This window comes from Pelophylax lessonae (genome assembly GCF_965119305.1).
Source record: "Pelophylax lessonae genome assembly, chromosome: 11".
Taxonomy (NCBI): Eukaryota; Metazoa; Chordata; class Amphibia; order Anura; family Ranidae; genus Pelophylax; species Pelophylax lessonae.
This window is the reverse complement of record NC_138778.1, coordinates 14,683,302-14,698,017: the sequence shown is the minus strand read 5'-3', so window position 1 is coordinate 14,698,017 and position 14,716 is coordinate 14,683,302. Positions and strand designations below refer to the sequence as shown.

The 14,716-nt window shown below is 44.1% G+C and overlaps 1 protein-coding gene across 1 annotated transcript; it reads left to right on the top strand.

The window, feature by feature from the left end:
* Nucleotides 1-11,442: 11,442 nt before the first annotated feature.
* LOC309566164 (E3 ubiquitin/ISG15 ligase TRIM25-like) lies at nt 11,443-13,145 on the top strand. Its single transcript, XM_082271230.1, has one exon. The coding sequence runs from the start codon at nt 11,448-11,450 to the stop codon at nt 13,032-13,034; it is 1,587 nt and encodes a 528-aa protein (XP_082127356.1). The 5' UTR covers nt 11,443-11,447; the 3' UTR covers nt 13,035-13,145.
* The last annotated feature ends 1,571 nt before the right edge of the window (nt 13,146-14,716 follow it).

The following is a 14,716-nucleotide window of genomic DNA, read 5'->3' as shown; positions in this document are numbered from 1 at the left end:
TATGTTGGAATACTGCCCTGCGGCCCAGTCTCTGAAGGGAGGGGATCATGCTCTGCTTCAGTATGTCACAGTACATGTTGGCATTCATGGTTCCCTCAATGAACTGTAGATCCCCAGTGCCGGCAGCACTCATGCAGCTCCAGACCATGACACTCCCACCACCATGCTTGACTGTAGGCAAGACACACTTGTCTTTGTACTCCTCACCTGGTTGCCGCCACCATCTGAACCAAATAAGTTTATCTTGGTCTCATCAGACCACAGGACATGGTTCCAGTAATCCATGTCCTTAGTCTGCTTGTCTTCAGCTAACTGTTTGCGGGCTTTCTTTTGCATCATCTTTAGAAGAGGATTCCTTCTGGGGCGACAGCCATGCAGACCAATTTGATGCGGCGTATGGTCTGAGCACTGACAGGCTGACCCCCCACCCCTTCAACCTCTGCAGCAATGCTGGCAGCACTCATACGTCTATTTCCCAAAGACAACCTCTGGATATGACCCTGAGCATGTGCACATAATTAACTTCCTTGTTCGACCATGGTGAGGCCTGTTCTGAGTGGAACCTGTCCTGTTAAACCGCTGTATGGTCTTGGCCACCTTGCTGCAGCTCAGTTTCAGGGTCTTAACAATCTTCTTATAGCCTAGGCCATCTTTATGTAGAGCGACAATTCTTTTTTTCAGATCCTCAGAGAGTTCTTTGCCATGAGGTGCCATGAGGAACTTCCAGTGACCAGTATGAGAGAGTGAGAGCGATAACACCAAATTTAACACACCTGCTCTCCATTCACACCTGAGACCTTGTAACACTGAGTCACATGACACCAGGGAGGGAAAATGGATAATTGGGCCCTATTTGGACATTTTCACTTAGGGGTGTACTCACTTTTGTTACCAGCGGTTTAGAAATTAATGGCTGTGTGTTGAGTTATTTTGAGGAGATAGTAAGACCCCGTTCACACTGGGGCGACTTGTCAGGCGACCTGGTCGCCTGACAAGTCGCCGTGGGTCGCCTGCCATAGAGTAGCACAGGACCAATTCTAATAGGAGCGACACAAGTCGCTCCGACTTAGAAAAAGGGTCCTGTACTACTTTGGGGCGACCTGGAGCGACCTGCATTGAGTTCAATGATATGAAGTCCATCCGAGCTGTGCACCGCGACTTCACAGGTCACCCCGGCAAGTCGGGTCGCGCCTATGTGAACCGGCTCTTAATTTACACTGTTATACAAGCTTTACACTCACTACTTTACATTGTAGCAATGTGTCATCTCTTCAGTGTTAGACAAAAGAAAAAAGTGCAGCGCCTATTAAATGCAAATTAAAATACATAAATATATAAGTGAATAAATATCTGGTGTGAACCAAATCAAAACAATAACATATTGCATAAGAAACTCAATGGCATCAATCTCATGACCTAGGTCAACTAAAAAGGTTTCATTGGAGGTCTGGGGACACACTGGGAGGCGGAAGGTTCTTTATCTCATTCGAGTGCTGGATTGACCGGAGAACGGCCCATACATGCTGACCCGCCACGGGATTAATCATTTATGCCCATCTGACCTCTCATTGATTTGAGGGTCCACACAGTCTGGTAAGAGTACCCCTGCAATATACACGGTGGTGGATGGTTATTCCATGTCGGGAGCGGCTTCCTGTCATCACTTCCTTCTAATTGAATGATGCTTAGAGACTGTGTCATTTTTCTAACAGTGACTATTTTACTCTGTGCAATCTGATTTACAAGGACTTCCTTAGGAGATTGATGCCATTGAGTTTCTTATGCAATATGTTATTGTTTTGATTTTGGTTCACGCCAGATATTTATTCACTTATATATTTATGTATTTTCATTTGCATTTAACCACTTAAGCCCCGGAAGATTTTACCCCCTTCCTGACCAGGGCCTATTTTGTGATTCGTTTGGGTACGGCGTTGCATGACCGCGCAATTGTCAGTTAAAGTCGCACAGTGCCAAGTTGAAAAAAGTGGCCTGGACGTAAAGCAGGAAAATCCTCCGGTCCTAAAGTGGTTAAAAGATATAGAAAAAGCATTTATTAATTTCAATATTGTGTACAAAAACATATTATATTCTAGATGAAATAACATCAAATGTGGTAAGCAGGGCTTTCTTTCAGCGGGAACGTGCTGGAACGCAGTACCGGCACCTCTAGCACTGAATGTATTTTACAGCAAGGAGTGCTGGGGTGTACTGGAGGGTCTATTGATGCTGCCTGATGGGGGATCGTTTGTTCGCTGGTGGGGAATCTATTTTTTGTGTGGGGATCTATTGTTGCTGGAGTGGGTGGATGTTGCTGGGGAGTCAGTTGTTGCTGGGAGGAATCTACTATTGAGGGAAAGGTCTATTGCCTCTGGTTGATGAAGGGTCTATTGATGCTGGCTGTTGAGAGAACTGTTGTTGCTGCTGAGGGGCTATTGTTGTTGGGGGGGTTCTGTTGTTGTGTTGGGGATCTATTGTTGCTGGAGTGGGTGGATGTTGCTGGGGAGTCAGTTGTTGCTGGGAGGAATCTACTATTGAGGGAAAGGTCTATTGCCTCTGGTTGATGAAGGGTCTATTGATGCTGGCTGTTGAGAGAACTGTTGTTGCTGCTGAGGGGCTATTGTTGTTGGGGGGGTTCTGTTGTTGTGTTGGGGATCTATTGTTGCTGGAGTGGGTGGATGTTGCTGGGGAGTCAGTTGTTGCTGGGAGGAATCTACTATTGAGGGAAAGGTCTATTGCCTCTGGTTGATGAAGGGTCTATTGATGCTGGCTGTTGAGAGAACTGTTGTTGCTGCTGAGGGGCTATTGTTGTTGGGGGGGTTCTGTTGTTGTATTGGGGATCTATTGTTGCTGGAGTGGGTGGATGTTGCTGGGGAGTCAGTTGTTGCTGGGAGAAATCTACTATTGAGGGAAAGGGCCATTGCCTCTGGTTGATGAAGGGTCTATTGATGCTGGCTGTTGAGAGAACTGTTGTTGCTGCTGAGGGGCTATTGTTGTAGGGGGGGGGGGTTCTGTTGTTGTGTTGGGGGTCTATTGTTGCTGGGGTGGGGTCTATCAAATTCCATACAAATTTATTTAGTAGCACTAAATGATACTTGGTTCACTATTCTCTTAAAGGGGTGGTAGAGGGAGGTGGGTAGGGTATGGAACCAAGGGATCGTTTTCAGAGATAGGGGGCAGAGACAAGGGGGGACTAAGAAAGGAGGAGTTCCTGCACCTATTCTCTGAGAAAAAAAAGCCCTGATGGTAAGACATCTAAATCATGCAGGAAATGCCAACATGTTTCGCAGTATCTATATCCCACTTCTTCAGGGCTTTTTGTTGTCTGCATGTAATCTACAAATGTCGAAAACCCAAAAAGTCATGGCAGATAGCTGTATTCATCCGCAGTGAGATGTCCGGGTCTCCCGAGGACCCACCACTCCAACAAATAATTTATTAACCCGTGCCATGCCCTATATATTTAAACTGCTCACACCATAATGTGAAGAAATGCTCTACCGTAGGCTGTGTGTAAATGACACCATGAAACTACATGATCAATGGGCATCTTATTCAGATGGAAAAAAAACAAGGTGCAGGTAGGAAGTCCCACACTGTAAATCTAACCACCACATGCAAATATCCATATAGGACTCCCAATGGGACGGCACAGTGGTGTAGTGGCTAGCAAATAGAAAAGTTTGAGATCTGATCTCAGTTAAATGATGCCACATCCCAAAAAAAAAAGGAAACGAGGAAATGGAAGAGGAAGAAAAGAAGAAATCTTCATCCCCTGATGAAAAGTAGGACATTAACCACTTGCGCCCCGCCCACCGTACATTTATTGCGGCAGACAGCTGCTGCTGGGCAAAGCAACGTAGCCCTACGTCGCTCGCTCAGGAGACTGTAGGAGGCGAGTGCGCGCCGCAGAGAAGGAGAGAGAAGGACGGACGGCTGATGTAAACACAGCCGTCTGTCATTCTCACTGAAGTGATCACAGAGGCTATGTGATCCTGCTATATAGGATCGCATATCTCTGTGATTACTTCGCAAGCCACACCCCTAGGGATACATTTAAACCCTTGATTACCAGTACAGTTAACCCCTTCCCTGCCAGTGTAATTTTTACAGAAACCGTGCATATTTTTATATGTAGTAATGTCACTGGTACCCCCAAAAGTGTCAAAAATGTCAGTTAGGGGTCCGATCTGTCCACCGCAATGTCACAGTCCTGCAAAAACAAATCGCAGATCGCCGCTATTACTAGTTAAAAAAAAAAAAAAATAAATAAAAATGTCATAAATCTTTCCCGTAGTTAGTAAACGCAATATTTTTTGCGCAAACCAAACAAAATACGCTTATTGCGACTTTTTTTTTTACCAAAAATATGTAGCAGAAAACAAATTGGCCTAAAATGTTAAAAAATTTAGATTTTTACATTTTTTCTGAGAATTTTACATAAAAAATTTGAAAAATATTGTTATTTTTTCAAAATTGTCACTCTTTTTTTTGTTTATAGCGCAAAGAAAAAAAAATCGCACAGGTGATCAAGTACCACCAAAAGAAAGCTCTGTTTGTGGGAAAAAAAGGACGTCAATTTAGTTTGGGTACAGCGTCGCACGACCGCGCAATTGTCTGTTAAATTCACGCAGTGCCGAATCGCAAAATAGGGCCTGGTCATTGAGCAGCCAAATCCTCCGGGGCTAAAGTGGTTAAAGGCATCCATTGACTGATCTCAAGAAGAATGTACATTTAGAAAAAAACCTGTTTAAAACAAGTTTATTGTACAAAAAGTTTCAATAAAAAACCATTATGCAAACATACATGGACAGTCATGTGACAGTATGCTCCTAAATCAAGAGAACCCATATGCAAAACAAGCATAATATGTTTGATAAATTGGATTCAGACCGTGGGAATGGTCAGACTTAACAATTTTGGGGTATGCAGGGTTCAATTGTAGTGGAAGCGCAACCAAAGAATCTCGACGTGTTTCGCTCCGCAGCTTCTTCAGGCGATTCCGTGGAGTTATGGCAGCAGAAGCATCAGATATCTTGTATTCTCCCCCATATATGAACTCAAAGGGCTGCCAAGATCATGTGACCGTTTCCAAGGGACTATAACATATGTGTCTCCTTTTGTTTAAAGCCAAAATGTTTCATGCAGAGTGCCGATCCCGATACATAGCTGCCAGCCTCTCCGGGAGACGCTCGTAGTGTAGTGGTTAGCACTTTCACCTAGCAGCAAAAAAGTGTCACTGGTTGAAATCCCAACCATGACACTACCTGCATGGAGTTTGCATGTTCTCCCTGTGCCTGCGTGGGCTTCCTCCGGGTACTCCGGTTTCCTCCCACACTCCAAAGACATGCTGGTGTGTTAATTGGTTCCTGTATAAATTGGACCTGGTATTTGTATGTATGAATGTGAGTTAGGAACCTGAGATTGTAAGCTCCATGAGGGAAGGGACTGATGTGAATGTACAATGTATATGTAAAGTGCTGCGTGAAATTGACGGCGCTATACAAGTACCTGAAGTAAATAAAGGTGTACAAAGCATTGATCGACCGATATCGTTTTTTTACCGCTGATACCAATACCAATATTTTTGTCATCAGATATCGGCATTGGTCGATATCTGCCGATTTATTTTCGGACATTAATTTTTTTTTTTAATATCTACAGGTACTCTTGTGAAGGGATCTGGGGGTCTAAAAGACCCCAAACCCCTCCTCTGCACTTAAAAGCATTCAAAATGCCAAGTTTGGCTGTTTTGAATGCTGTAAGTTTTTTAAATTCGGCGCCGCCAGTACCCGGAAGTGATGTTATGTCATGACATCACTTCCGGGTACTTGGCGGCGCCAAATTCAAAGAAATGGAGACCCGGTCAGACAGCGGCGGTGCAGATGGAGAACCGGTCAGACAGCGGCGGTGCAGATGGAGAACCGGTCAGACGGCGATGGTGCAGATGGAGACCCGGTCCGACGGCGGCAGTGAAGGTAGGATGCCCGGGTCTCCCAGTGGGACAGGAGATTCGGGCGAGCTGTGGAAGGAGGCGCGGGGGGGGGGGGGACATCCCCTCCTGCTCCTTTTAATGACAGCCGAGCAGCTTCTCAGCCACATCGATTGTCATTACAAGACAGCCGACTGTTGGCTATGGACGCCGGTACCAGGGTGATGCCTCTAGCTGCAGGCATCACCCCGGTACATGCACTTTCCCTAAATATCGGCAATATCGGTAAATCAAAAGGCCGATTCCGATATATCGGGCAAAGTGCATATTGGCCCTCGATATATTGGCTTTGCCGATAATCGGTCGATCACTAGTACAAAGACTACTCCTAAAATGTGTGCTCAATATCCAAATGTATTCCTAGAATGAATGCCAGTGTTTTTTAACCAGTAACCGGTCTCATTATTATTAAACCTAGAGCTTGGCCAAATAGCTGCAATCATGCAGAAAACCAGTACTAACACATTCCTATGTCTGATTGTTATGATTGATACAATTTTTTTTTTTTTTAAATAACTAGTTCATTCCGGTATGTGTGACCCTGTATATTCATGGGAAACAGGTTGTTCTAATAAAGTATGACAGTCACACCTATACAGGTAATAAGGCAGCACCTAGTACAGGTGTGCCTGTCATACCTTAATGAAAAGAGGTTGCTAGTTAATTGAGTACACATTTTATGAGTAGCCTATATATACATTATGAATATACAGTATGTGGCCCTGTATAGATATCTATGCGCATGCAGTAGTGGGATTTACGGAGTTCCAACCCCCCCCCCCCCCCCCAACGAAAAAAATAAGTTTGCAGCTACAAAAACAGTAGCTGCTGACTTTAAACCACTTCTTTAAACTCATCCGATCCCATCCGCTGGATGGATGGAAAATAGGGTTTCCATTCGTCCAGATTTGACGTATCGGATCGGACGTCAGCGGACATGTCTCCGCTGACATCCAATGCCCCCATAGAGATGCATGGGGTGACCGTTCAGATCCGCCAAAAAAACTGACAGGCGGATCTGAACGGTCCGCTTGTGTGAAAGGGGCCTAAACCTTGTGGACGGCCTTCCCAGAAGAGTTGAAGCTGTTATAGCTGCAAAGGGTGGGCCAACTCAATATTGAACCTTACGGACGAGGATGCCATTAAAGTTCATGTGGGTGTAAAGGCAGGCGTCCCAATACTTTTAGTAATATAGTGTGTAGTAGAGCTGCAGGATTCTGGCCAAAATGAGAATCACGATTTTTTTTGCTTGGAATACGATTCTCTGTGTAACATCTTTTACATTATAAAAAAAATTGGGATAACTTTACGGTTTTGTTTTTTTTTTTTTATTTTTTTATTCATTAAAGTGTATTAATTGCGTTTGAAAGACTGCTGCGCAAATACAGTGTGACATAAAAATTTACAACAATCACCATTTTATTCTGTAGGGTCTCTGCTAAAAAAAAAAATATATAAATGTTTGGGGGTTCTAACTACTTTTCTAGGAAAAATAAACTGATTTAACTTGCAAGCAACAAGTGTAGGCAAAAGGTTTAGTCTTTAAGAGGTTAAACTTCCTTCCTCCGGCAGAGGGAAAGAAAAGATACAATGTAATCATTTGTGTTTACAGTTCAGTGGGAGACTAATGCTGATAGGCTTTTGCGGGAGGCTTTTTTTTTTTTTTTTTGACAGCTTCCCTCACAGCTATGTAAAGAATCGAGCAAGTGTCATGTTAAGATCGTCAGGGGGAGTGAATCGCGATGAATCGCGATCTCGATTCTGTTACGATTAATCGTGCAGCTCTAGTGTGTAGTGTATAGACCTTAGTTTGTGGACTCTATAACTTTCCTACAGACTAAACAATAAACCCGGATTTGGGTTATTGTAACCAAAGAAATGTAGCGGAATACATTTTGGCCTAAATTTACAGAAGAAAGACTATTTGCAAAAATGTTATAACAAAAACTAGGAAACATGCATTTTTTTTTTTTCAAAATGTTCTGTCTTCTTTTATTTATTTAGCAAAAAAATAAAAACCTAGTGGTGATTAAATACCACTGAAAGGAAGCTCCATTTGTGTGAAAAAAACTCAATTTGGGTACAGAGTTGCACGACCGCGCAGTTGTCATTCAAGAGTGCGACATCGCTAAAAGCTGGAAATTGTCCTGGGCAGGAAAGGGGTGAAAGTGTCCGGTATTGAAGTGGTTAAACAGAACAGATAGAAGTATGGATAGCTGGCCTCCCAAATTCCACTTTTGGTAAAGCCTATCTCCGAGCCCTCACTGCACAGATAAACTGGTCATTTATGTATAGAGGAGAGGAGAAAGGAGATAAACTTACCTAATCCTCCTATCCTCTCAACACAAGCCCAGTCCGGCACCCCTATGCGCTCACATTTAGTAAGATGAAAACAGTAACTTGCTACACTTAGAAGTCCTCTTAGGCAGGAGGGTATCTACCAGGAGGCAAACAAGGAGTTTGCCTTTGACAGCATTTTTCAAGGGGGGCGGCACCATCTCCCAGGCAGAAGGCCCTTTAAGTAGGCCTCAGGGCCACCTAATTTACCTAAAGAGCGACCTCTGCTCCTAAACAGTCGGGACTCTGCCAGTGTCCCAATGTGCCTGCCTGTGATTGTTAGCCCTTATCCCCCTGACACCTCCCTCTGCCCTGCCCACCCAGGGCTCCACTGATTGGGAGGTCCCAAGTCAGTTGAGTGCCGATCCTCAGCCATGGTGGACTGGACCGGGTGCTTCGCATCCTGCACTGGCACTACCCGCTGATCTGCTTCTCCGCTGCCATCTCCTACCACAACCCCCCAACCCACCCACCCCCACAGATGCTGTGTCTGGGATTGGTAAGGTCTTTTCCCGCCCATTCTCCTACTGTACTCTGGGTCGCACAGGACATAAAGCAGAGCTGCTTCTACCTACACTGCACACAGCCTTGGATTGGATTCTTGTACAGATAAAACCTTGATCTGCACTGTGTGTAGCTGGCTGTTGCAGTTCTGCCCTGTGAAATCCTCATATTGGAAAGGCAGCAGAGCTGCAACAGCCAGCTACACATTGTGCTGTGTCTGTAAAAGAATCCAACCTCAGCTGTGTGCAGTGTGGGAAGGAGCAGCTTTGCTGAGAGCCATGCTAGCAGTGACCCTATCCTATGCCCTGCTGAAATCTGTCCTATGCCCTGCTGACCCTATCCCCAGCACTACTGACCCCATCCTTTGCCCTACTCACCCCTGTCCCATCCTCTGCCCCTCTGACCCCCATCCTCTGCCCCGTTGACCACATATGTGGCACTTGGACAAATCATGTCTCTGGGTCTGATGAGGAACCTGCAGCTGTTCACTGAATGGCTGCAGGTTCCTCATCAGACCCTGAGACAAGAATGGTATACCGCGGCTTGAGTGGGACAAATTTAGATTGGGGGGGGGGGGGGGGGCGCCTGATTTTTTAGTTTTTCCTAGGACTGGACAGCACAAAACCAAAATCCACCAATGCCCTTAGGTGTCCATTTTACTGTATTGCAGATAGCCTTCAATCTGCTGAGGAGGTTTAGCTCTTACCACTTTTGAGGCTACTGGCCTCTACCTAACACAAAAAGAAGGCATGAAAGGTTGCCATCTGGCTTCAAAACAAAGAAAAAAGAAAACCTCTCTAGCCCTACAAACATTTACAGTGCATTGCGAAAGTATTCGGCCCCCTTGAACTGTTTGACCTTTTGCCACATTTCAGGCTTCAAACATAAAGATATAAAACTGTAATTTTTTTTTGAAGAATCAACAACAAGTGGGACACAATCATGAAGTGGAACGAAATTTATTGGATATTTCAGACAAATAAAAAACTGAAAAATTGGGCGTGCAAAATTATTCAGCCCCCTTAAGTTAATACTTTGTAGCGCCACCTTTTGCTGCGATTACAGCTGTAAGTCGCTGGGGGTATGTCTCTATCAGTTTTGCACATCGAGAGACTGAAATTTTTGTCCATTCCTCCTTGCAAAACAGCTCGAGCTCAGTGAGGTTGGATGGAGAGCGTTTGTGAACAGCAGTTTTCAGTTCTTTCCACAGATTCTCGATTGGATTCAGGTCTGGACTTTGACCTGGCCATTCTAACACCTGGATATGTTTATTTGTGAACCATTCCATTGTAGATTTTGCTTTATGTTTTGGATCATTGTCTTGTTGGAAGACAAATCTCCGTCCCAGTCTCAGGTCTTTTGCAGACTCCATCAGGTTTTCTTCCAGAATGGTCCTGTATTTGGCTCCATCCATCTTCCCATCAATTTTAACAATCTTCCCTGTCCCTGCTGAAGAAAAGCAGGCCCAAACCATGATGCTGCCACCACCATGTTTGACAGTGGGGATGGTGTGTTCAGGGTGATGAGCTGTGTTGCTTTTACGCCAAACATAACGTTTTGCATTGTTGCCAAAAAGTTTGATTTTGGTTTCATCTGACCAGAGCCCCTTCTTCCACATGTTTGGTGTCTCCCAGGTGGCTTGTGGCAAACTTTAAACTAGACTTTTTATGGATATCTTTAAGAAATGGATTTTCTTCTTGCCACTCTTCCATAAAGGCCAGATTTGTGCAGTATACTATGGACAGAGTCTTCCACCTCAGCTGTAGATCTCTGCAGTTCATCCAGAGTGATCATGGGCCTCTTGGCTGCATCTCTGATCAGTCTTCTCCTTGTATGAGCTGAAAGTTTAGAGGGACGGCCAGGTCTTCGTAGATTTGCAGTGGTCTGATACTCCCATTTCAATATTATCGCTTGCACAGTGCTCCTTGGGATGTTTAAAGCTTGGGAAATCTTTTTGTATCCAAATCCGGCTTTAAACTTCTCCACAACAGTATCTCGGACCTGCCTGGTGTGTTCCTTGTTCTTCATGATGCTCTTAAACGGACCTCTGAGACTATCACAGTGCAGGTGCATTTATACGGAGACTTGATTACACACAAGTGGATTCTATTTATCATCATTAGTCATTTAGGTCAACATTGGATCATTCAGAGATCCTCACTGAACTTCTGGAGAGAGTTTGCTGCACTGAAAGTAAAGGGGCTGAATAATTTTGAACGCCCAATTTTTCAGTTTTTTATTTGTTAACAAAGTTTGAAATATCCAATAAATTTCATTCCACTTCATGATTGTGTCCCACTTGTTGTTGATTCTTCACAAAAAATTACAGTTTTCTATCTTTATGTTTGAAGCCTGAAATGTGGCAAAAGGTCGAAAAGTTCAAGGGGGCCGAATACCTTCGCAATGCACTGTAATAGGGAAAAAAACGAAAGCATAAAATATTATCATTCTTTTCCTTCATGAAGAGGTTAATCTTTCCATGAACTTTGTTCTCTGACACTAACACAGTAATATATGTCCTGCAGGCACTCGTGGCTACAGCCAAGGATGAGGAAAGGAGCAGCATTCTAATCTGAAAAGGAAGTTTCACTTTCGTTTCTGGGTCTTTGTCGTGATGGCCTATCTAGATGTGAGAGACGAGCTTTACTGCTCCATCTGTCTCGGCATATTTACCGATCCTGTAACTCTACGATGTGGACACAACTTCTGCAAGGTCTGTATTAACCATGTGCTGGACACGCAGGATGGGCCCGGCATTTACTCCTGCCCAGAGTGCAGAGAAGAATTTCAGGAAAGGCCTGCCCTGCTGAGGAACGTAACTCTCCGTAACATAGCTGAGCGTTTTCTATCTGCTCAGGCAGCTCAGGAAAAGACTGGGGTCTTCTGTACTTATTGTGATTCTTCTGTTCTTGCGGTAAAGACCTGTCTGCACTGTGAGGCTTCTCTATGCGGAAAACACTTAGGAAAACACAGAACTTCACCAGAACACGTATTGGTGGATCCCACCACGTCCCTGGAGAACAGAAAATGTCCCACTCACAAAGAGGTCCTCAAATACTACTGCACTAAGGACTCTACCTGTATCTGTGTGACCTGCAGGCTGGATGGAAACCACCAAGGACATCAAGTGGAGTCACTGGATGAGGCCTCGGAGAGGGAAAAGCAGAACCTGAGGAAGGTTCATCAGAGTATAACCTCTAGCAGAGCCGAAACTGAGAAACAAATACAGAAATTGCATGCAAAAATGAAATGCACACAAGATAAAGCAGCTGTAAAAAGAAAGAGAGTCAATGCCCTCTTTACTGACCTCAGGACCCAACTAGATGCCCTGGAGAAAAGAGTCCTCACCGAAATCTCCAAAGAAGAAAAGCAGATGACCTGTTCCATCTCCGATCTGATTCAGCAGCTGGAAATAAAGATGAACGAGTTGCTTGGGAAGATGCATCGCATTGAAGAGCTGTGTGGCTTGACCGATGCTCTAACTGTCATACAGGAATCAAAAACAAATAATTTTTTTGACGTTGGACAGAAAGATCATGAAAGTGGAGAAGAGTATTCAAAAATATTCAATACTACAGGAAATCCGGATGAGACCGTGATGGTAGAGACATTACATGCTAAATTATCTGATATTATAACCTCAGCGGAGAGAAAGATTTACTTACTGTGCAATTCCTACAAACTTGACGACAACACAGCAGCTAAAAGTCTACGTCTATCCCTGAATGGAAAAGAGGCCTTCTGGATAAAACCAGCGCCAGGTTCGTCCTATGTTGACTCACCAGGAAGATTCCAGGACTCTTCCCAAGTTTTAGGCACCCCGTGTTTCTCTTTAGGGCAACACTTCTGGGAGACGCAGATGAGTGACAGTGGATCATGGAGGATAGGAGTGTCCTATGGATCTATTGATAGGAAAGGAGATCATTCATATTTGGGGTGTAATGCCAAGTCCTGGTGTTTGTCTAAGTCTTCCAACAATCTGTATTCAGTTATACATGACAGACAAGAAACTATTGTATCTCAAGGAATTTCCTGCAATAGATTCAGGGTCTATGTGGACTATGAGGCAGGGAAAGTATCCTTTTATGAATTGTGTAACCCCATGAAACACCTCCACACCTTCACTGCCACCTTCACCGAGCCCCTTTATGCTGCATTCTATGTGTTTGGATCCAATGCCTTTATAAAAATCACAACATAGATTAGGAGTGCTCATGCATTGAGAGAAGGAACCTTGTCCCATAGGAGCCAATTGGGAATTGTTTAGAATCGATAACTTTACAGTATCCACATGTTTTTGTGTTATGGTTACAAGGCCTTTAGGCCCCGTTCACATACAAGCGACGCTACTTCCCGGGGCGACCTCCGAGGTCGCGGTGCAAGCAGCGCGCCGCGACCTCGGAGCGGCCGGCACAGACGTCATAACATTGAAGTCTATGGCGGTCGCCTCCAGGTCGCCCCAAAGAAGCTCCGGACCCTTTTTCTAAGTCGGAGCGACTTGTGTCGCTCCTATTAGAACGGGTCCGCAGCTTCCCTATGGAAGGCGACCTACGGCGACCTGTGAGGCGACCAGGTCGCCTCAGTGTGAACGGGGACTGAAAGAGGTTGTAAACCCAAATTTGTTTTTTTTTTTTCTCACCCTGAAAGAGAAACACATAATAAGCTAGTATGCATCGCATACTATCTCATTACGAAATACTTACCTTAGAACGAGCCCCCGCCGTGCCGCCTGCTTACCTCTGACGGGCGACATGTTCAGCGGCCCATCTTCCGGGATTGCGGCATCCGGCCATCTGATTGGCCAGAGCCGCGGTGACATCACTCCCGCGCACGCGCGCGGGAGCCGATGGTCACGGCACGGGGCTCTGAAGGAACGGCACCAGCGGCCGCTCCTTCAGAGCGCATGCGCCAGTGACGTCACTGGCTGCATGTAAGGTAAATATCTCCTAAACGGTGCATGTTTAGGAGATATTTACAGTACCTATAGTTAAGCGTTATCATAGGATCACCTATAGGTACAACTTGCAGAGGAGGGTTTACTTCCTCTTTAAAATAATGTTTTTTCATCTTGATCACTTGCAATTTACTGAACTGGCAGCAGACATGAAAAGCAGACCTCAGTGGTACCTGCTGGTTCCTTCACAATCCCTGCAGAGCTCCACAAGTACTCCAAACCCAGAGAATGCATTATACAAACACAAGCAAAGTTGTACAATTCCAAGTGCACCCCTTATTTCTATATACCTTCTTTAGGGTGTCTTCTGGCTGGTAATGGTGAGCATTGGTGGCACAAAAATGTAATATACATCTGTTCTGTAGAAAAGGCAATTCTGCTTCCTCCTTTGGTTTTCAGCCAGTAGGCCAAGGCCAAGGCACTTCCACTGGAAGCCGGTTTTTAGAGTTTTCAGTTGGCAGTTCAAGATTCAAGAGTATTGGCACAGGTTTTACAAGCTGGAAATAATAATAATAATTTTAATAATTTATTATTATTATTATTTATTAACAACAACAGCTCTAAATAAGAGTGGAGACACCTAATTTGAGGCTACAATTCATAGCTAACATTGAAAATGTAACTTTTTTTCTTGTTGTTTCATTCTGTATCCTTTAAAAAAAATAAAAAATAAACTCCTGGAAAGTTTATATTTTATAAGACATAGTTGTTTAATCCCTATTAAAATATCTCAATAGTATGCTATCTATATAAAAAGTCCAAATTCAGAAAGTTTCAACCCAAAAGTTCTTTAATTTTCAGTGGAGAGACAATGGATTTGAAAATAACTGTCAAAGGGCTGGAAATAATGTCACTTTTTGAAAATAAAAAAATCCTTTTGCCGATGTGTGAATTTTGTTAAAAATTATATTTATATATATATATATATA